Source organism: Aythya marila, assembly GCF_965140915.1.
Source record: "Aythya marila genome assembly, chromosome: 1".
Classification (NCBI taxonomy): Eukaryota; Metazoa; Chordata; class Aves; order Anseriformes; family Anatidae; genus Aythya; species Aythya marila.
Window position 1 is genome coordinate 7,048,183 of NC_139042.1, and position 24,549 is coordinate 7,072,731.

General features: G+C 36.6%; 1 protein-coding gene across 7 annotated transcripts in view; it reads left to right on the plus strand.

Annotated features, from left to right (window-relative positions):
- Positions 1–24,549, plus strand: part of DLG2 (discs large MAGUK scaffold protein 2) — a gene marked incomplete at its 5' end in the record, with an annotated part of 1,037,476 nt that overhangs the window by 805,698 nt on the left and 207,229 nt on the right. For all 7 annotated transcript variants that reach the window (XM_082764777.1, XM_082764780.1, XM_082764778.1 and 4 more), the window contains 2 exons: positions 6,093–6,249; positions 22,701–22,803. In XM_082764777.1, the coding sequence (XP_082620903.1) occupies positions 6,093–6,249; positions 22,701–22,803 (260 nt within the window). The remainder of the gene's footprint in view (positions 1–6,092; positions 6,250–22,700; positions 22,804–24,549) is intronic.

Genomic DNA, 24,549 nt, shown 5'->3' on the forward strand with positions numbered 1-24,549 from the left:
AAGATTTATCATGCACAAACATTGTACACACCGGCACCTTCTCTATCCACCATAGCTTTCTGTGTTAAGTGCTATGAGGAAGAATTTTCAACCTACTTGAATTGCCTTTTTCAGGTCCTTCCAATATTGGTGCCCTTTGGCTGTCCAAAATAAACATGCAGTTTCTTATTAGAATTTTTTGAGGTACTAGAGGGAAACTACAAGTATTTTATTGAAAAAGAAATGGCTTGATTAGACAACTGACTCTAAGCAGGCACAACTCAGTGCTCACACAGTGAATTGCTATAGGCAGACACTATAATGCGCAAGAGAATGGTTCTTTGATCCTAAGGTATCATTTTTTTTCCATGATGTATGATGTACTATCACTAATGCATAACCTTAGACTAGTATAATTTCACTCTACAATTTTCTTTCCTGCTATTTGCTACTTGTAAGTAGTGTGAACACTTTGTGTTGCATTATCACAGAATCATAGAGTCATCTAGCTTGGAAAAGACCTTCAAGATCACCAAGCTAACCCTCAACCTCATCTACCAATTCCCATCCATAAGCCATGTCCCTCAGTTCTACATACACACATCTCTTACATACCTGCAGGAATGGGGACTCCACCACTTCCCTGGGCAGCCTATTCCAATGCCTGACCACCTCTCATGAAGGAATTATTCCAAATGTCCAATCTAAACCTCCTCTGGTGGAACTTGAGACTGTTTTCTTTCTCCTGTCATTTGTCACTGTGAGCACAGTGCTTCGCATGGAAGGTGTTAGGCCAAGCTGGGGTCTGGGTGTTGCCAGTCCCACTGCTGAGCTTTCTATGGTATGTTCTACAGTAACACCAGATCATGGTGTGCATGAATGGATATATGATATCAATATTCTTTGTGAAGAAAACAGCATTTTTGAAACAAGCAAACTAAAGATGTAGAGCTTAGGGAAATGGTTTAGTGGGGACTGTTAGCGTTAGGTCAGAGGTTGGACTCGATGATCTTGAGGTCTCTTCCAACCTAGAAATTCTGTGATTCTGTGATTCTGTGAAAAATAATAATCCTGTGGCCAAAGCAAGATCAAAGCCCTATTTCTCAGTCCCAGCTCATTTGGGATACCTCACTGATTATATGTAATTGACCAAATCTCTATGGTCTGATACTTGAAAGTATCCAATGTGCTTAAATTTCTGTAGATGGTCCAAAAAGCACAGAATCTTTCCAACACCCTGATTTTATAGATGGTGCAAAAGAAACAGAAAGGCAGAGATGTATCAGTGTGATATGAATACTAAAAGTGACTGTATTCTTTAATGTAGCCAACAGCACAAAATAAGCAAATTGAAAATGGATTTTCTTTCAGTTAGCTATTATAAGAATTACTTGTTTTCGGAAAGCTCTTCCCCTTCATTTATCAGTCCACTTTTTAATCTCCTAAATTAAATCTATAATTACTGTGGATTCAGAATCCAAAGGAGAATGATAGGGAGACTCACATTGTTTTTGTCAGTCTCTTACTATAAAAGAGTAAGATTGATCAAAACAAAAATTCATTACAAATATAGTAGATACAAAACACTTATCTGTTTTCAGCATAATGAACAAGTATAACAAATATAAAGAAGAAAAAAAAAGGTAAGGAGGAAAAATGCCTCAGTGTTTTGACTTTTTAAAATTGTATTTTTCTGACAGGAGAAATTTCATTAAGTGTTGAAGTTTTACCTCCTCTGATTTGTTGCTACTTATTGGTTTCAAATATTAATTTCATAATACTTTGCTCTTACATCAGGCCTCCAATTTATAATGTGCTTTACAGAATCAGATCTGCTGCATTCCCTGAAGCAAGTCCATCCAAATTGATTCTCCCATTGATTTCTTAGCTTGTAAATTTGTGTGGATTGCAGCACTTCATTTGCTCCTTCGCTCCTTGTTATGATTTCTGGCTATATTATAGTTAATCTTCCTTCTTTCTCTACATTTTTTCTTTTTAATTTCTTTCCTTTACTCCTTACAGATGTACTCTCTCCCTTTGTCCTGTTATCTCTTTTCTTTGCTTTTGTTTTGTTTTATTTTGTTTTTGCCTTCTGCTGCCTTCTGTCAGTCCAGGGATGTTTTCATCTCATACTTCTTTCTAATTTCTGCTTGATTTCCCCTGCTGCTCTTCTCTGTTTGTATTTGGTACAAAACTGCAGGAGGGCATAAAACATGCACACACAGAATTAAAGTGCTAGTACGCTCTGTTAGCACCTAGAAACTTACCTTCAGCCTTATTTATCACAGAAGAAATTGTAAATGTGATAAGTAGTTAAAGCTGGAGGCAAAAGCATGCAGTTAGACTTTTCCTTTTTAGTAGCTACAGAGTGCCACCTATTGTCTTAGAACAAAACAATGTACATTTTAGATAAATTACACTGAAATTACCTTTGCCTTATTTGCTGTTGTCTTTATAGAACATGTTTTTACTGAATGCACTTACAGGAAGAAATTGTTATTCACATGTGAATGTGAAGTTATTTTTCTTTCACTTTTTACTCTCTCGTGACCATGTCTTCTTTTAGTCTTCAATTCCATTGCTTCATTTATGGCATTTACCTGCACTCTGTCTGGAGACCCTTGATGTGTATTGGAAATATGTTAATAAAGAAGTTCAACAGAAGGAGAAGATTTTTTCCTAATGTTGCTTTCCAAACATTCAAGAAAAAACGAAGCACCTGTTCTTAGATCTCCTTAATAATTACATTGAGATGACTATAATATTCTATGGCAGGTGATATATTATCCACTCCTGTGAAGACTGGCTGAGGGAGTTGGGGTTGTTCAGCCTGGAGAAGAGAAGGCTCCAGGGAGACCGTACAGCAGCCTAAAGGGGGCTTACAGGAAAGCTGGGGAGGGGCTCTTTGTGAGGGAGTGAAGGACAAGGAGGAATGGTTTTAAACTACAATAGGGTAGGTTTAGGTTAGATATTTGGAAGAAATTCTTCACTCAGAGGGTGGTGAGACCCTGGCACAGGTTGCCCAGAGAAGCTGTGGATGCCCCATCCTTGGAAGTGTTCAAGGCCTGACTGGATGGGGCTTTGAACAACCTGGTCTGGTGGGAGGTGTCCCTGCCCATGGCAGGGGGTTGGGACTTGGTGGGCTTTAAGGTCGCTTCCAACCCAAGACATTCTGTGATTCTATTGATCCTCATCTTTAGCTTTGTCATAATTAAGCTTTTCTTTGAGTGTGCTTAAAGCATTGACAGATTACTCTTTAAGAGATCATCTGCCAGTATTGTAGTTTGTTTTGTTAATCAGTAAATGTCTTCCTACTTTAACTCCATAGAATGCTACGACCCTTTATTATCAGCACAAGTGTGGTTTTGTTTCTTTGTTTGTTTTTCAGACTCTGTTGTGCAGGTGTGTATTATGATATATTTCAAAATTCTTATTTGTATTTATGGTATATACATTCTATTTTTGCAGCATAGTCATGGCTAAAGATTATTTCTATGATGATTATTTTTATGACAGCTACACCTGTGCATTCCTGAATCCACTTTTCAGATTCCACAAGATACTCAGAAATGAAAGAAATATGGAGGCAAGCTATGGCTAGTAGTCTCTATACAGCCAAATTTGAGTCATGACTAAAATTACCTCACAAGGCTAAAAAGCAGGAGTTGAAATCATTGTGTTCTAATCACGTCTTCTGACATTTCCCCATTATTGTTTGAGCTTCCTCTGAACATAATCATTCAAGAGCAGAATGTGAAATTTGCTGTCAAAAGGCCAAAATTACAAAACAGCACTGACAGCATTTTAGGCATAAATCTGCTGACTTGATCAGAGGCAGGGATTAATAATTGGGCCAACTTTTTGTTGAGCTGCACAGCTTAGCATTCAGTAGATACCTAGTTGTATTGACCTAGTTTTGCCCATAGCACTAGCTCTCAACTTTATGATCCAAGTTGCCTGTCATGTGTAAAAATACTCAATTTCATTTTGAATGAGAACTCGTCTTATTTCTCACCAGCAGAGCATGCATATATATTTGTTTGACTTTACTGCCTCTTTTTCCTCAATATCCAGGTAAATAATACTGGCAGTAGCTAGCTTTCACAAACTATTTTTCATCTGTAGGACTCAGGAATGACAAGTGTCACCATATCTTTTTGTTGGTGAAGAAATTGAAGAGGGAAGAACAAATGACTTGCCAAATTCACTCAGCAGCACATGGGCTAAGTGGGGAAGGAATCCATGCTTCCAGCTGCTGTCCTAGTTCTGTTCCAGCCCCCAGGCCACCCTTCCTAATTAAAAACCTATTTAGACTTCTTAGATCTGGATTACATTATGTCTAATCTGCACATAGCTAAGGAGGTGCTAAAAGTGTTGCTACAAGGCAAATCAACAGAAATGATCCAAAAGAGAGGGAAAAAAATCTATTTATTTTTTGGTTGGTTCAAAAGAATATGCAATGTCAATACTCTATGTCATTTTCTCACAGTTGTATTTTTTTATTTTTTTTTCTGACTGTATGCTAATGTTAAGTTATAAAATGGAGGCACATACAGAGTAGGAAGAATACTTTCAAAAAGGGTTACAATCTCTTTTTAAAATATTATCAAAACTGCTTGATTTTTTCTTTCAAAAATACTAAGCCTAGATATCAGAAAGTTGAGATATTGTTTAAAGATCACGATCAAGCCTGGGATAATACTTGTGAATTAGCATTGGGCAAAGCTAACGAATTCCTACTGATTTTGGAATTATCTTGTAAAGGTAAAGTTCCAGTGTATACAGCCATAAAACTTAAAGCACACCAAATAAGACTTGTCTCTTAATGCATCACTTCTTTTTCTCTTCCTTCTTTTCTTTTATTTTTTTTTTTAAACAAAATAGAAATGAAAAAGCCATTAGTATTCTACAGAACCATTACAGAGTACACAAGAAATATAGGATCTTTTAACAGGAAGTATTGGGGAGCACAGCTCTTGAGGTCTCTTACATGCATGTTTATAATTGTCACTTTGCTAGTAACCTAGTAACTTTTATTTGTAAAAACTGAAAATTAGAAGCAGATTTTCTTTCTCTGTGAGGAATCACAGACATAAATGGATGTGAGTATTTGCAGGACTGGGCTTCAGATACACACATATTCATATTACAATGTCATTTATATTTATTATTATTTATTTTCTGAAAAGTAAATTGTTAGAAGGATTTGGAATTATGTAAGTACCAGTAAACATAGTGTCTGCATGTATATATTCTTGTGTGCTTGTTTGTCCAAAGGAGAGACAAATCTGATGCATGGTACATAGAAATCAAGAACTGGAATAGCTGGCACACTTCTCAAATACACTACCTTGATTGATTAGGAAAGTCCTTTCTCTGGACCTGAGTTTTCCTGTCAGTAAAGTTCATATTATTATGCATCCTTTGGGGTATATTTTCAATTTACAGATGGAAAGTGCTATATGAGATGTAGCTGTTATTATTTATTGATTTCCATCCTACTGAACAACTTTTTAAACAAGTAACACAAAAGCTGATATACCTCAGTCTGGGGCACTTATAAAGCTGCTGTGTGATTTTACAATTGCAAGTTCTTAATAATGTCAAATCAGAGTTTTTTGGAAGATTCTCCTCTATTAGATTGATCTTGCAAATGTTATTTGCTTCAAATCTGCCAAGATTAAAACCTTTTGTCATTGCCTTGTCCAGATATTTTATTTTTTAATTTGTTCATGTAGAACTTTTAAGAAAAAAAGGTACCATCTGAAGTTTGATTGCACTTGTATATGCAGTATTGCTATAAATGAGATTATAAGGTATCTTCAGAGTTTTGTTTTTTCTGTTAATGGATCTATTATTTGATCTGGTGAGGATAACTCCAGTGAACTGGAATTAATAGAGATGTTTGAATGCCATGAGGAAAAAAAAAAAAAAAAGGTCGCTGCTTAGTTGTTATTCTCCAATTAACAGATTTATATCATTTATTAAACGGTTTAGTTAGGTAGGAGCAAGCTATTGTTTCTTAAGGAAAATATAGTATGCTGAAGATGCCTTGAGATAACTACACACTAAATCTTTGAATGGATAAACATTATTATTTTGTTTCTGTACAGAGAGCCTCGAAAAATCATCCTGCACAAGGGTTCCACAGGACTTGGTTTTAACATTGTGGGAGGAGAAGATGGGGAAGGCATTTTCGTGTCTTTCATCCTAGCAGGCGGGCCTGCTGATCTCAGTGGAGAACTGCAGAGAGGAGATCAAATTTTGTCTGTAAGTATTTGTGTTGGGTTTTGCTGACAGATTGCTTAATCTTGTTCTTTGTCTGTACTGCAAAGGACACACAAAGGCTTCAAAATGCCTTTTTGGTTTCTATTGTGTGAAATCCAAGCTGAAAACAGTTCATCACTGAGTATTTTGTTTATTTACTCTTGCTTTATATACCATTTGTTCAGGGTGTTAGCTGCAATGAGATTTGCTCTGCTTAATATTACCTACAGTATGGCAACACCACAGTGAGGACCTCAGCACTCCTTAGTTTAGCCCATCATCCAGTTCCATTTTGCCCAAAATGCACTACATAGTCAGAAGATACTTCCTAACTTCAGTTTTTCTTTGAGGAGAAATAGTAGGATTAAATCATCCAGGCTGGGGGTGCCATCTAGTGTGCAGTAAACTGCTTAGCAACTGCCCCAATACAATGAGATTAACTAGGTTATGTTAATTATCTCTGTGCCTCTAATGAATATGATGATCACTCTGAAATTTATTTGCAAATCTTATAGGATAAGATGCTTTGTAGCCTGAGGTTATATTTTGCCTATTTAGTCTCAAAAACATCTATGAAATTTTTCTTTCATGTATGTGTTGATAGTATGCAATTTAAAAAAACAGCATTTAGGCTCTGTCTTAGGCTCTCTCAAGTAATTGAACATCTGATTGAAGCAATCTGAACATAAAGGATTTTGAAGGGCAGTAAAAGCCTTGAGAGCATCCATTCATATCATTCTGCCTTACAGAAAAAACAAACAAACAAACAGCAAGCAAACAACAACAACAAACCAACACCAAGAACAAAACCAAAATCAAAACATTATACAAATTGATAGACTTGGGCCTGTTTTATGTAAAATACATAAATAGCTTTAAGGCAAAGAACTGAAGCCCAGGAATTACTCATCCCAGACAAGTGACCAGTCCATGAAGCTGAAGTGTCACACTCATTCCCACTGTCGTGCTTTCTGTCCCTGGCATCTTGTATCCATGGCTGCATTTGGGTTAATGGCAGGGGAAGAAGATGGCTATGGACTGTATGGTTTGTGGCATGGTTATATGGCAGGTTCCTGGTCAGTGTGTGACTCCCTTCAAGGGGGAGCTGGAACTGCCTTTCCTACATTGCTCAGGCATGTCTTGACCTCTGGCGTGTTCTATGAATAGTGAGTTTACCTTCTGCACGTTGAAGTGTAGGTGTAAAAAAGTGCCTGCTGCTTCTTTGTAAAATCATGGAAAATCTGGTGAGCTAACACTGAAGGGATACAGTAACCTGAAATTGTGGGGATCCATTCGTGTTTAACCCAGCAGGCAGCTCAGCACCACACAGCCATTCACTCACTCCCACCATGCCCTGAGTGGGATGGGGAAGAGAATCACAAGAAAAAAAAAAAGTAAAAACTTACAGGTTGAGGTAGAAAGAGTTTAATAGAATAGAAACAGAAAGGAAAATAATAATGACAATAAAAAAATACATATATATAAAAGTAATGCACAATGTAATTGCTTACTACCCACTGACCAATGCCCAGCCAGTCCCTGAGCAGTGGTCCCCCTGCACATGGCCAAAATCCAAGTTTAATTTTTCAGCATAACACCACACGATATGGGACATCCCTTTGGTCAGTCTGGGTCAGCTCCTGGCTATGTCCCCTCCCAGCTCCTTGTGCACACCCAGGTACCTCACTGTTAGGGCAGCAACAGAATATGAAAGTCCTTGGCTCTGTGCAAGCACTGCTCTGCAACAACTAAACATTGGTGCATTATTAGCATTATTTTTCTCTCAAATCCAAAACATGGTGCATACCAGCCACTATGAAAAGATTAACTGTAAACTAGACGAAACCAGGACAGGATCATAACTCTGTCTTTTATTTTGGTCTGCTCCTTGCAAATAGTTTGAGTAAGGACAAGTAGAAGTCGTTTATGTGCCTTGAAGAGATTCCTAAATAAGTAAGTTCGTAGGGAACTGCAAGAAAGCCACAATAGAATCTTACAAAGTTATCAGCATGGAGAGATAAAGAAAGCAAATGCCTGTGCTAACAAGAATACAGACAAGGAGCATGAGGAATAGAAGTGACAATTTCTTTAGGACACTTATTTCATTTATTTTTCTTTGGCTAGATGCTGTACAGGAAGGCTGAATAAAAGAGTACTATGAGATTGGAGCCTTCACAGTACATTATATTCAGAAATCCAGCAGCTCACATACAACTTTAAAAGTCCATTTTCTTTTATTTTTCAGCAGGCATATATTTAGCACTGTGGGATACTGCCAAAGTTGAATTTTTAATTCCACTTTTTGTCAATTTCACAGCAATGTTTTCATAAGTTCTAATTAAACTTACCAGTGTTGCTGCAGCATTTACTTGTCATGCAAGAGTAGTTTGTTTGTTCATTGAACAGAGAGGGATGGAATTATTACTAAATTAGACTGCATATATTTCCCCAGGCAATCACTAAGACAGGCACTGCTGACTTATTAAAGTCACAAATAACTATTATGAATCAATTTCTCCCATGCTCAAACAAAACAAATGTCATGCACAGGCTAATTTTAGAGCTGATTAATCTTAGACCATTGTCTGGTGAAGGGTCCTGGACACCTTAATTTTATCAAGCTGCACAGAATAGGTCTGTTTCTCTCTGTCTATGCTTACTTGTCTCATCCCTCAGAAACACTTACTTCCCTACTGTTGCCCTACTTGTTTCGCTACAGTTTACCCACTTGTTTCTCAAAACACGATAAATCTGATTTATCAAGAACCAATAATGCCATGGGTTAAACCATGACAAATGCACACCAAACTAGTATATCAAATTAGCTCAGGGTTTGTTAAATTTCTTCCAGATAGGAAGCAACATAAGTGATTTAAACTTTGGAGACCTAGAATGAATTCCCGATTTTTCTGTTGTTTTTCCATGACCTTGGTCAAGGTGCTTTAGTTTTCAAAGCCACCTTCTCCAATGTAGAAGAGGAGATTCACAGCACTTTCATAATTCGTGCTTGTGCTGTAATTATGGCAAAATGTTGACTAGTTGAGAGATGTGTATACTCACCTTCAGTTGGGTACCTATAAATATACCTTAAATAGACTGCAAATCCATGAGTTAGTGAGTTAGTCCCCACGAAGATAGAAATATGCACTGTCTTTGGGTGATTCACTGGATGCATACGTAGTCCCAGAGACAGCCTGTAAAGCCTGACGCCATAAAGCCATAACTTCTCTGTGTGCTCAGGTGGCCAAGAAGGCCAACGGCATCCTGGCTTGTATCAGAAACAGTGTGGCCAGCAGGGCTAGGGAGGTGATCGTCCCCCTGTACTCGGTTCTGGTGAGGCCGCACCTCAAGTACTGTGTTCAGTTTTGGGCCCCTTGCTACAAGAAGGACATTGAGGTGCTTGAGCGGGTGCAGAGAAGGGCGATGAAGCTGGTGAGGGGCCTGGAGAACAAGTCCTATGAGGAGCGGCTGAGGGAGCTGGGCTTGTTCAACCTGGAGAAGAGGAGGCTCAGGGGCGACCTTATTGCTCTTTACAGATACCTTAAAGGAGGCTGTAGCGAGGTGGGGGTTGGTCTATTCTCCCACGTGCCTGGTGACAGGACGAAGGGGAATGGGCTAAAGTTGCGCCAGGGGAGTTTTAGGTTGGATGTTAGGAAGAACTTCTTTACCGAAAGGGTTGTTAGACACTGGAACAGGCTGCCCAGGGAAGTGGTGGTGTCACCATCCCTGGAAGTCTTTAAAAGACGTTTAGATGTAGAGCTTAGGGATATGGTTTAGTGGGGACTGTTAGCATTAGGTCAGAGGTTGGACTCGATGATCTTGAGGTCTCTTCCAACTTAGAAATTCTGTGATTCTGTGATTTTCTGCCTTCTCACTGTTACGTGACAGAGGAGCTATGTGTCAGAGTCCAAACATCCTCCAAGGGGCGCTATGACATATAATGGGCAAGGAGTGAAATTTAAGTTTATTTTTCTTAAACGCCACCAGGTGGCATCACAGGATCAATAATGACAGAAATCTGACCGGTAACGCTAAAACCTTAGGAAAACCAGTGGTAGCCATATTCTTATTTTTTTTCAGTTAATTGACTGGGAATGTTTAAAACTTATCTCAGAAAGCAGGCTGATATTCCAAATGCTTCTGTGCAAAGAGACAAAATTAGTCATATCTAAACCTTGAAGGCAAATTGAAGAATAATGGAAAATGTTTTCTTTCAAACTGCAAACATTTCAAATAGCAAAAAGTGATTTGTAAATTTACATTTATGAAAAGCTTTTTTTCCCCTCTAAAAAGTGGTGTTTTAAATGCTGGTTACTTCTTGCTATAATTCATTATATTCTTGTGAGTTCTTACCAAACTAATCATGTTCTTTTTGACTTCCAAATGCCTTTAAAAATGTGGTAATGCATACATCAGCATGGTTCACCAGTATGACAGAGTATGTCCCTCCCACTAGGGTTGTCTTGCTATTGAGTAAAATAAAATGTTACCAAATAGCATCTTGAATACTAATTGGGATAAAGAACTGATTTGCTAGGTTCTGCCTACACACAGATTAGCTTTTCAATCAGAAGTGTACAACCCAAACAGAACAGCTAAAAGTACCAATGGAAGTATTATTTCCATTTTATAGCAGTGGAAATGGGATGCCATTATGTTAACTGATTTCTTTAAATTAAGGCAGGCAGTCTGGGCCAAGACTAAGTTCTCCATCTGTTATGAAAACAAGGTCTCTAGTATAAATAAAACGTATTTTTCCTTGATGCCACTCTTGAAAATTGAAATCCCAATTCCAACACTAAAGGATATTTTGTCTATTAAAATAGAAATGTGTTGTTTAGTGAAAATCAGTTTGATGAGCACAAATGATTTCAAAGAGCCATGAACATGATGCCCACACCTTGTATATGTATCCTAACTGACAGAAAACAGTACAAATCTTAAAATTTTAGAAAAGAGGTACATGCATTGTAAATTTTGAATACATTTTAAGCTTTAGGGGAAATACTGAGAGATATAGGGGAGAAATACAGTCCTATTAAAATATATATTTATTTATTAACATAACGATTTTGCTTTACAATCTCATATCAAATTACCATAAAACATAACTACTTGATTTAGGTGTCTTATCCTGTGTTCTTCAAAAGCATTTTCAGTACCAGTCTGGCAAGATTCTCTGTATATACCTCTACAGAGCAGAGAGTTAGTTTACCCTCACAAATTCAGAAGCAGAATTAAGATTTACCATTTCAAGGCTTGACACACAATTTACACACAATTAATTAGAACTCAATGCTCCTTGAATTTCTTTTCTCAGATTTTTTCAAACGCTTTTATGATTTTTCTACCAGACTACATCAAGTTAAGTATGTGTGTAAATGAAAGAATTTAAGTGAATTAATAGCCACAGGGAGGTAACAAGAAGTCTTAACTATTGAAATGATTGAATTTTGTGTTGTTGGGAAAGACTAAATTTCAGATTAAGATACTTAAAGATAGACATGCTTTCTGGGTGTGTATTCCCCATTAAAATCAATAAAGACTAGAGACTGATTCAGCTGGCCAACTAGGAGGTGTCTAGAGCAAGTTGAATTGCTCTGTAGTCCTTATTGCCTGTATTGATTGGATATCCATTGACTATAAGCTCAAACACCTATCCTGTATGTGCATGTCTATATTTAGGCATCTTAAACTGAATTTCACATTTCACGTATTTGCCTTTACAATACATGTTAGATTTTTCACCTAATACTGTGTTTGATTCATCACAAAGAAACGCAAAATAAAATGTGTGCCATAAAAACAGTATCAGTTTTATTTTATTTTCCTACAGAAATGCTTTAGTACTATGTGTCTCACAGTGGCAGGATTAAGTGTGGCTGCTATCCTGAAAGTAGTCAAGAGAAAGAAGAGACTGCTTGCTCTGGAGAAAGACTGCTGCTCCCAAGCAACACATCCTGCCAATTACATTAAGGAGATAAAATATGTTTCGTGTAGAATAATTGCTTAATAAGGGTGTGAAAAAGAGTAGAAAAAGAACAGGCTGCACTGTGAAGATGCAGGTAGTACTCTCCTAATGCTTCCATTTTCACTGGTATCTCACCTGAGGCAGATGAACAAAATTAGACAAATTCTGTGTGATTTTCATCTTGATCTAGCATAGCGTTCATCATGAAGTATTCATATATGGGGAAAGATGGTATCTGTTATCCCCTGATACTTCCTGAGAATCAAATAGCTACGTACTGGGGAAAGGGTTACCAGAGATATTCTGCAGGGATTTCTGTCACCTTCTCATCTGGTTGATAGTATAATATATGGTTAGTTTGCAAAACTGGTATTTCAGCATCTCAATTCTGTATTGCCTTTGGTCTTTTATACAAGGTTTTTCCTTGTAGAGGGAAGGTCATCTCTTATATTGATCAGATTTTATCTTCTGTCTGTGCATTGTCCTGCTGTCATTTTATGTGAGAGATTTGCTTTTCCTTATGAGCTTTTCTTTCTACTTGGTTCCTCCCACACAACTCCTACCCACCTTCTCACACACATCTGTAGCAAAAATAAAATACACTTTAGAAAGAATAATGTTCTGCAATTTCTACTCCAAAGTATGTGCATATAGATCAAGATAGACCATTAGAGCTCTGTTCCTATTTATAGCAATATTTATGCTCCATTTTGCTGCAGTTGGAATTGACCTTCCGATTGACTTCCCTTACTTCAGCTTTCTAATTTAAAATGGCTTTTTGCTCATGGTAAAAGCAGTAAAACTACTTATGGCAAAGAGGGCATTTTGCTACCTAGTTACAAACTACAAAAAAAAAAAAAAAAAGAAAAGAAAAGAAAAGAAAAAAAAAGTCAAATACTAGTTTTGCTTCTCAGATTTATTTTTTTTTTCAAAATTGCGACTGGCTTGGAAAATGTTTGAATCATCTCCACTCGGCCCAATCACAAAACAGGCTTTATGATGGAGATTGCTATGGGGCACGGCGGAATCCTTTCTCCATGGAGCATCAGTCACTTTTGTGTAATAGTGTTAGGATTATGAGGGGTACTCCCTTTGCCATATAGCACTTGCCTGCAGAGGCATATCTTTAGGGTGCTTACTTTCCTGTGGTGTTGAAGATGATGTAAAGTTTTTGATGAAAAGTTTTTAGAAAGTTATGAAATTCGAGGATGATTCAGAAATGGTAGTAGGTCTCTAAGAGTCCTCCACCTGTTTATGTTTACATGAAGTCATCTGGGTGCACTGCATCCCAACCTTGTAAATGATCTCAAATTCACCTTTTACAATGTGTTTATTATCTTCAGATATATGTCCAGTATTTGCTGTCATCATGATAAATCAAAAACATTTCACATGACAACACTGAATCACCATTACAAAATTTCTGTACAAGAGATTTTTAGAGGTACAGAAGGCAACTGGACACCTAATAAACAAAAGCTGGGTGCTACTGCAAATCTGTGCTTTTGAAAATCTTCTATTTTATACATTTAAAGAGGTGGCATCATCATCATCATCAATTAACAAAATGCCTTGGAGTTTAATTTCCATGTCAGGAAAAATCTAGCATTCTCCTTGACCATGAAAATTCACTTCAATGAAGTATGAACTGTGTCTATGTAAAAAACATCATCTGCAAATACTTACCCTTGGATAAGAAAGCTGGTAACAGACTGTTTTTACTGATGTTGATAAATATATATGATCTGATGGCTGGCTAAGTTGAACTTAGACATATTCAACTTCAAAACATGATGCGCTTGTTTTGTAGTCAGGGTGACTGGATTATATTGCCATAGAAGGTAGTAGACTTGTCACTTTGGGACTTCAAAATAAAATAGATGGCTTTCTAAAATACAATCTTAATAGAGCTTCTGGGGAAAAACTTACCACCTGTATGCTAGACTAGTATCTGCATTAGGTGACTGTAGAGATACCTTTTGTCTTTTATTAATCTAGAAATCTGTCTTCCTGATGGATTTCTCTCTTTTTTTTTTTTCCTCTCTCTCTCTCCCTTCTGTTTCCTTTCTCCCTCTCCTTTCTCCCTCTTCCTCCCACTACCTTTCTGTAATATATAGTTTATATTGCAGTTTCCTTGATGCAGTAACTGCTTACTTAAGTCTTTGATATTGCCAAGCACATGATTAGAACCTGATAAATACTATTAACAATTCTCATGAATAAGATATGTCTCTTTTTTCCAAGCAGTGTTAGCTATCAGACCTGTCAGTTGTGTCATGCAAAGCTAGCAAATTGGCCTAGACCAGAGCCCGTGTATTTTTGCTGTGATGAAATCATCAGTTGCCTCTAAAACATTAATTTTGTAATTGTCTCAATGAGTAGGAATGATCTGATGCCAGACTGCTTGCTCTTCAGCTCCTAATTCTTTAAAGAGGAGTTCACATTCACTTCAAGGACTCTAAATTAGAAAAAATTGTTTCAAGATTGTCTAACAGAATTATGTCACGTTTGATGTATTGAGGATTTGGGTTGAGCTATATAGCCTTCTGCGTAGCCTTAATGTCACCTTCATAATGAAGGGAAGATAAAAATAGAAATTTGAAAGCCAAAACTACTACTTCTGGACAAAATGACTACATCCCTGAGTGTTATTCTTTCAGAGATTTTTCCCCAGACTGGACTTGTGTCTTGTGCTTAAACAAACTAGACTCCAGGCATCATTCTGCTCTGTTGCCCTGTAGCTTTTGTGTTCTTGAGTGATTTAAAAAAATGAGACACGTAATAATAGAAATTGGCCATCCATTAAGTATTAAGTAAGGTATTTGAGGGATATCTTCAGTAATTTATTGGAGAAGATCTTGGGGATCCTTAAAAAACAAACAAACAAACAAAAGAAAAACTACAGAAGAATACAAGAGCCACTTCCTTTCCATAGGTTTTTAAAAATCTACTCTATATTTGAGACTACTGCTCATCATCTATTCAAAGAGCCTGTGTCACATAATTCTACTCTGTAGAGCCACAAATAAATATGAACATTGTGATTCAGGCAGTTTTAATATTAAAAAAAAAAAAAAAAAAAAAAAAAAAAAAAAAAGTCTGAACTTAACAACTGAGCACTGAACAATTCATTTAGAGCTGAACACTTCACCTACAGCCAAACATTCCAGTTAGACAAGCTACCTCTGAACCATTCAAATATTGCCTCATACTCAGTATAGATTTGTTGTGACACAAGACACAAGATGTCATCCCGCATCTTACAGCCCGTGTTACCATAGCCTATGAACATGGAAATATGGAAAGCCTGTCAAGCGGAGAATAGGGCAAGGATTTCAGTTTTCAAATTTGCCACTAACTCACTGCTTGGAGTCAGACAAGTTACCAATGTCCTACTGTCTTTAAGCAGCCTCTAATATTGATTTACTTTTTTATTCCAGTACCTGAGCAACTTTTACATATTGGCTTCAGCTGGAATGATTGTTCTTATCATCTTTGAGTTACAAGACACTTAGTAAAATGGAAACCTTTACTTCATTTCAGAAACAGGAGAATTGCAGTAATTAGTTCCATTTATATCATTGTTTGAAATTCAAATGAGAAACAAGAACACTACAACATTATGAGAAAAAATAATCAATGATAATTTAGCTATATGCATATTTTGGTAGGAAAAATTCCTTTTAGGACTGTGTGGAAGCCAAGATCTATGACTGCTATCAGCAGGGGAATGCCTATGTGACCCAGGATGAGAGTAGGAGACAGAAACCCAACTGCTGAAAACAGAATTGGGGAGAAAGAGGATTAATTCAGAAAGCCAAGAAAATGAATGAAAGTAGCAGTCATGTGTAAAGTAAAAGCTGTAGGTGGGAGGAGGGACAATCTGGTATTTTATCAGTTTAGAGTAGGAAGATAGTACTAACTGTAAAGGAGAGTGAATATATGAAGACAGACTTTGGTGAGGAGATTACATTATAGTAAGATCCATGAAAGTATGTGGTGGTATTTGAGTGGAGGAAGGAGGGAAAGTAAATAAAACAGCTACTAGGTTTAAATTTAAGATGTGGTAATGAGCATTTTAACTTAATGAATATTCCTACTTATTAAGACTGATGAATATTTTATATATGAAATAAATGGAAAATATGTATATTTATTTAAAAATTAGTTAATAAATAGTAGTCTGCACTATTAACCAGCATGGTATATATATATGAAAATTTTCACCATTAACAACAGTTGTATGAATACAAAAAGACTACGTGTGTACCTCTGCTTAGACTTTACCATTTAGCAATGAGATAAAATACCATTGATCAACTTGTAGTTGCAGGATCACATTGGTTCAGGTCAGTAATGGAACTAGCTGGTAGCTATTTAATGACCTGAGTGAAGTAAGTTTAATATTCTTTCAGGCTCCTGTAAGTCTATGTGTCCTTTTCCAAAGCCATAATTTATTTCAAACCCAGTTTAAACAAGTTTTAAGGAATTCTAATGGAAACAAGAGGAAATGGCTCTTAAGCTATCACTGTAGTGAATTGTTTCAGTGCAATTACTTTGATTTAAAAGTTTGCCAATCTGGCATCATTCACAAATACTACAATCACATGGAAAGCACTTCTATAAGGAAAAATTCTGTTTCGTTTAAATTACAAATTTAAAATTTACAGTTTGGGTTAAAAATATAAGTCTTTGACTATGGTTATAAACATAACAGGTACTGTTTGGAATGATTCATGTGGTCTGGTGAATCATAAAGCTGGTTGGTTCCTATGGTAAAAGGCAGTGTGTGCAAGACACCACTTCAGTAACACGATATTTATTCCTGCTTTAAAGATGTAGTGCTTTGATACCTCTTTCAGCAGGTTTATCTCTTGCCTTAAACTTGCTGGCAGGAAAAGGCATACTAAATGATGCAGCTTGTACCCCCACAGCATTTCTTGTTTTCCAGACAGAGAAGAATTTGCCTCTAGAATGCCCAGCTCATCAGAGCATGAAGACCAGCATACTAGAGGCAGAAGTCATATTTCTAAGGTAGAAAGACAAGGAGAATTGACAAGGTCACTGAAAGAGAGAAGAGAAAACATTCCATAAAAAGAGAGAAGGAGAACATGGTATTGTGTTTTCAGTGGAGTCGAGGATAAGGTAACCACCGTAATAGCATGTCCAAGCTAAGCAGTTTTAACTGGTAGGAATAAAATAAAGGCATGGAAAAAGAAGCAAGAAAAGTGAGAGAAGAGCAATAAAGTGTGTCTGAATATTTAAAACAAGGTAGGCTAGGCAGTGAAAACTCTTTTCCACATGTGCATTTCTCTGTTCTTTCTATTTCTAAGAGTTTTCCTGTCACGCAAAGCAAGAGCTAGGCTGTCCCAGCGCCCGGGAGCTGTCCTTGGTGCTGAGCGGGCCTCAGCCTCCTGCTGGAGGCTTCGTGTAGCAAGAAGGTGACAGGTCGATGCTCAGTGAAGGACGAGTACTTTGGCAACATGCATGAGTTTCTTTGAATTCTTGTAATTTTCGCTGGATTATATCTGTTGTCTGAGTGCTGTGGGCCATTGCATAGCATGATTATGCCACCTCCTCATGAGGAAAATCTTCCCCAGTCATGTTCAGAGCAGGTCACCCCTAATGCGTGTTTTTTACAATGTTCCCCATCTTGCTGGAAGACCGTGCTTCCATAACCTAAGGGGTGATGCTGTGTATTCTGTTTCCAATGACTAGTCAGGACTGCTGGAGAACATGGCTCAGCTTTCCTTTCATCTTTTGTTAATGACCTTGAGAATGCCTAAGTCAATGACCAAAGTCAAGGCAAGTGAATAAGGTTCTTTGTATTACCTCAGTGCAGTCAGTGAGAATTCTGGCTGTAAGAGTTGTTCATATTCAGAATTCCGTTTACTCTTTCAGATGACAAAAACTCTTATTTTATAGGTTAAAAAATAAAAGAATTCAGCCACAATTCAAAAAAAAAAAAAAAAAAAAAAAAAAAAAGTAAAAATCTTCTGTAGTATTCCATGGTAAAAAGGTGCTTTTATTTGCTATTTTGCTATTTGCCTTACTCTATAAAAGCAGGTACTGACAGTTCAAAGCAGAAATGAAAAGAACTCCTTTATGTTTTCCTCACTAGAGAAGGGGTGTGTTTTTCCTTTCCTTTCCAATTCATCAAAAGATGCCAGGCGTTCATTTAATCACTGTACAAAGATAAAATAAGGCAGTTTAAGTAAATAAATGTCAAAACAGATATTCTGCTGGACTTTGCTGTATTTGAATGACCTACATGTGGGTCATGCTCAAGTTAATGTAACAGGAGAAGACAGCCAGACTGGAGTAAGTCATAAAATGACACTGTTCAGAATTGAATCATTTTGTGCTAATATGGCCTACTCAGATATTTTAAGGGAATGTAGCCAGTTTTAGAATAATGTGATCTATACAAGAAATATATGCAATCTTTCATTTAGAATATGATTTAGCATTTAATGAAGTAAATAGTGCTTTTGTCTGAGTCAATGAATGCAAGGACAATTACTATAATTCCTATGAACTATAGTTGCATTTTTTTTTCTCCAGATCAGTTTAATTTTGTCTGTAGTTTTAAATTATAATCTTTCAGTGCAGAACTTCTCTTTGCTTGGAAGCATTTTAACCACTTTTTTGTCACAGCATGCAGGAGAGACAGACATTTGTATAAGCTGGAGGCTCTTCTTATTTCCATTATGTCAAATTCATTTAGGCGTTAGGCACTGGAAATTGTGCAGTCAACTTCATTCTAAGCTAGGACATCGGGATTGTGCAGTCAAGCTCAAAACAACAAAGCACTACTTTGCTTATTGTATAATGCTTCTTAAAGGAAGCTAGCACATTTAATAGAGAAAAGAAAAAAAGACCTTTGAATATGCATTAAAATTTCCTACACACACTTGACATTTTTCTGGTATTTTTGTTTTATTTACTGATTATTCTTGACAAAAACAACATTAATTTAATTGAAAGCAGCAATTTAAATATATTTTAAAAATTGAAATTAAATCATTTCAGACAAACATATCCCCATACTCAATTGTAATAATTAAGATACTGCTTTGGAGGAAGAGGCAAAACGGAATATTTGTTTTACCCTGATGAAAACTCTTGTTCATTTTGGCCTGAGGGTAAGAATTTGATTAAAATGTGTAAATTAATGGCATCATTCATCCAGAAGTAATGTTTTTACACGAATATGATCTTTTTCAATTAGAAGTTCTGGGACTTGATTATATTTGTTTTTAAATGTTGGGAAATTATACTTTTCAGGGCAGAAACTGAGTTAGCATTTACTCTTCTCATTCTCTACCAAGTCCGACTTGCTAGGAAAGTCCTTTCTAACTTTAACATCTATTATTCTGTAGGAAGAACCTGTCACAGGCATTATTGAACAATACAACAGTTAAACAGACTCACACCTGTCTATTTGGAAAAAAACGTTTGATTTTTTTCTGCAGCTATGCACCTACAAGAGGGAGATCAATGTTTTGGCAATGCAGTGTAGTTAGGTCACTCACCTGTTCAACATTTTTTTTATATATTTTTACTCTTAGTGCTTTGTTGGGTTTTTAGTTATTACATCAACTATAGATAGGACTATTGTTCTGCAGAGGAAGAGCAATAAGCATGTGCTTTGTTTCTCTTTCCTACATTCTTTCATTTTATCTACAGAGATATTACTATGATTTATTAATGCTTTTTAATGCTTGATGTTCTGTTAATACTTTTATAGATCACCATGGTGTTTTCATATTTTGATTAAGAGAGGCTTGTGTTCTGAAGTCTACTGTCTTCAAGTTTAAGCCTAAATAAACTGATTTCTAATTTCTTTTTTTCACCTTGTAAAACTGACCAGGTGACATCATTCATATGCTTCTCCCCAGCTCAAGCACTTGGGAATTCAGGAATGTTTCTTTAAGTTTTTCTTAATTCTGTTTTCTTCATCCTATTGCTTCTTTCTCAGGAGTCTCTCAAGGACTCCAGATACTGAGGGAAACAAACCAAACCAAAACAACCAAACCAAAACAAAACAAAACAAAACAAAAAAAAAAGGAGATAAAGGCCAAGCTGTGAAGGAAAGGTGACTTGGTTTCAAAATTGTCTTCTACAGAAACACTGAATCCAGGCTGAGTTTCTTTTATGGCCTGGTATAGGCACTGTGCTGCCTCAATGACAGAATTTTCTTCAGGCCTCCAGAGACACTAAAGCTGTGACTAAAGCCCTGAGTTAATGAATAGTGCTGGTAGGCCTTTGCCCAGTATTAAGGATCGTAGTATCACCACAGACTAAATGTAGGGCACAAAACCCTTTGCTTCCACAGCAGTAGTATACATCACTTCTCCTTTTGAGAAGTTTGTATTCTCCACTGTGGTTTTAAACTAAGTCCTAATTGACACTATATTCACCTTTAGGTATTATCACTATCAGGTATTACAATATATTAGATTTTGTGATGCTAAGAACTCTGTTTATTTATTAATTTATTTATCTATTTATTTATTTTAGAATGCACTTAACTATTGCCATTTATGATACTATATTCCTAGACTAAATGTCAGCAAGTTTTTTGCAGGTGTCTTATGTTAGTCTTGCCTTCCACTGAACTTGAGGTTCACATATAGAACTGTGATATAAGTATTTGAACCTTTGGCTCATTTTATTTATTTATTTATTTATTTTTTTGGAAGCTTCCATAAGGCATTTCTGCAGCTGTTGCTTTCAAACCAGAAGACAGGACAACTGAGAACTCTTGTGTTAGACAAATTAGGAAGTCTTTAATCTTATATTTGCTCAGAATTTCTTTTCAGGTCCATTAGTCCATTACTTTTAAGTAAAGATTTTCACTTCCCTGTACACAATCTAGATACAAATTGTAAAAACAATATGAATTTTGCATACTTCAGATGAGAAAAATGTAGAAAATAACAGATTGTATATATCAGCATATAGTGCTTTCAAATATATAAGCCAAACACACTAATATATGGCAATACCAGAATACTGAGTAACTGACACAGCTTCAGATTGTCTATATGAATGTTAACAACATGGAGACCTATGCATACCTATTCTCCCAAAGTAGTTCTGGTACAGGTATTTGCTTTGAATGTTTATTTAGGTATGGTGGTCTTCCAGCCTACACTTCTACTACCAGGTCTCTACCTTGCAATAAGTACTTTGGTGCTCCTTAAAATGTCTCATCCCTGTATATACACTCTCATCCTCTCTCCTGTCTACTGAGATCCCTTTGGTACTCTGCTGCCTCAAATGCCCTTCCTGTGCTGCCCTAAAGGGTCTGAGATACCTGCGTGGATGAAGCAAGCATTAACAGCGTGGTGGTGGTATTCATACCCTCCACTGAGGAATGCACATATGGACAAAGTAACTCAAAAATTCAGTTATTTTTCTATGAGATAACTTAAAATTCCTATGAACTGCAGTTGAGAGATTGCAACAAATCATGTTTCTCTAAAATTCTATATCTTCTATAGATTCAAATGTTATTGGAATACAGACAGTTAAAATTCAAATCAATTTTTATTTTTTTTTATAAATGAGGAGAGGTCATTGGGTCATTTTTGTGAATATAATAGGGAGAAATATTAAACAATCATTGAAAGGAGGGGAGGAAAATAGTAACTGCTTAGGAATTTTTTTTCTTTCGTTGTTGTAAAGGAAAAAGAGTGGAGAAATGTATTTGCAGACAGGTCTAACTAGCAAATTGTTGAGTCTTATGGAATCACATTTTCAGAAATATGAAACCTCAGCTAGACAGTTATGTTTGTGTATGCCATTAATGGTTCTGCAGCACAGTGCAGTTTTCTGGATCAGAAACTATGGGATCTCCTGGGTTTTGGGTTATTGCTATCAAAAATTAGCTGCATCTGTTCTCAACTCTTCACTGCCATGAGCAAGATAGGGGGATATTTCTAGGCAACAGGAGAAGGAGTGTGTGAAAAGAGAATGGTAGATGGAGTTTCTGTTCTGGCAGTCCTCCAACCAGTGTTTTTTTTTGTTGTAGATACTCCATATATCTCCACATTCGCCTGAAGGTACAGACTGGGCTTGCTAGGTCTGGTAGTTTCCTTGCCTGCAGTATTCTGCAGTGACCTTTCAGCACAGCAGAAAACGTAACCTTTAAATCTTATATTTTAGAAGAAATTGATTGATGAAGAGACCATCAAAAATAAACTAAGTGGAGCAGGAAACTCCCAAAAGCAGAGGCCAAATAACAGGGATGGATAAGCATTAAAAACAAACAAAAAGTTTGCAGTGTAAGTGCAGATCTTCATGGGTAGTCTTAGGTAACATCCTCTCGGCCTTTCTGAGTTTGTATGTTCACTTCTGTATCTGGACAACTTGATCTTTACATCCATCAAATATTTAAACAAACAAACAAAAAACCTCTATCTTTCTCTCTAATGTTAAACTACTCAGACTGTTATTGTTTTCATTCCCTCTGCAGGTGAATGGTATTGATCTTCGAGGTGCTACCCACGAGCAGGCTGCAGCGGCACTAAAAGGAGCGGGGCAGACGGTAACAATCATAGCACAATACCAGCCGGAGGGTAAGCAAAATAATAAACTTAAAGACATATGGTAAAAGATAAGTGCTTTAAAGCCATGCACTTAAAAGGATGAGGCTGGTGTATACAGTGCTTTTCCATATCATCAGAGTTATCTGGAATGAAAATTCAAATGTTAGTTCTATTCCTAGGAAGTGACTGTGTTTTTGTCACAGACTTTGCTTTTAGAAGTATTTTATACAACTATAAGAACTATCTTTAAATGTGCATACAATAAGACTGTAATGAATGTTTACTTGATCAGTTTATTTTTGTTACTGCTTTTTCTACGTTCTTTTCTATATTCTTCTGGAGACCGATAGTGCAAAAGATAAGAATGAACAGAAATGCTAGGAAGATCTGAAGCTGCTTCAGACAGCCAGATCAGAATTAAGCAAATTCTGATAATGGCTGGAGATAAGCTCTCCAGCCAAATGCAGACTCCCTCTACTACTGTTGCATGACTGTGTCCTTCTACATAGTGGGCAATTAGCCCCAGATGACAAGTATTTACAAGAGAAAATTGTAGCCTTGTAAATAAAAGCATCAACAGGAAATTCAGCAGGAAATAAGACATTCAGGGTATGATTTAGCCTATCCAGGGGTATTACTTTCTGATAGGAGCTAAAGACAGTTTTTCTCCACAGTAGTTGTCACTGTGAAACATTCTCCATGAGAGTTCTGCACATACAGGTGTCAGTGAAGACTTGCTGGCACCATTTTATCAGTTTTCAGTAAAATAGTTCTAATTAAGCTAAATTCATAAGTCCCACTATGACCTGTGAACCCTAGTTGTTGATCCTGTATAGTTGTGCCCTGCCTAGACCACATGAAAGTCTCAGAAAACACTTGGAGAAAACACACTTAGAAACACTGCATTTCTAAAAACAGATTCACTAGTCACTTTTTTCAGAGATGCTGGGGAGATGAATTAGTACTGCCAGAGTTTATGCAGCATGATACCTTTTTTGTTTTTCTGAGTCCTGATGATAGCACACAAAATGAAAAACATCTTTTATTTATCAAACTTAGAATTGTGCTTCAGATCTGGTATGATGCATCCATTTATCAGCTTATCTGCACTTAAGTCACCAAGCAGAATAAATTAGGCTGTACTAAGAAATGTGTAGATGAGAGCAAATGAAATTGCAAGTGCCTATCTTTAGCTAAATAAATGGAACATATTAATACAAAATATGTTGGCAATAATCAGAGTTATTTCAGAGAAAAAGTATTGAAAAGGAATTCCATGACATAGCTATCCACACTGGATTCTGAATAAAGCCATGCCTGTTAGTTGCAGCAGTTTTGTTTGCTGTCTAGTGATTTTATATTGCAATTATCACCATGGTGTCTGACTACTTGTAGCAATCACTGGCATTTCAGATTTGTTTTATGCCGTTGTTAACTCATAAAACATGCACTGTTTGACAGATTTTTCCTATTGCATTTGAACTTTTAGTCGATGTACTGTTCCCCTACATTCTATCAGCTCTGTCCTATGTCAAATTCAGTTTTGGTGAGCATGCAATTCAAATGTTGCTGATAAAATCCTTCAAGTATTATATTACATGTTTATTCCATTTTTTCTTATATTGCTGCTCCATTCCCCCAAAACCCTGTTGAGGGCAGACTAATCCCAACTGCGTGACTTTGCGAAGCGTAGCCAGTTTTCTGTTTAATCCAAATCATTCAAGACACTCTGAAAAGAGTGGAGCTGGTGAAGAACAGAGCCTGAAAGTTAGCCTT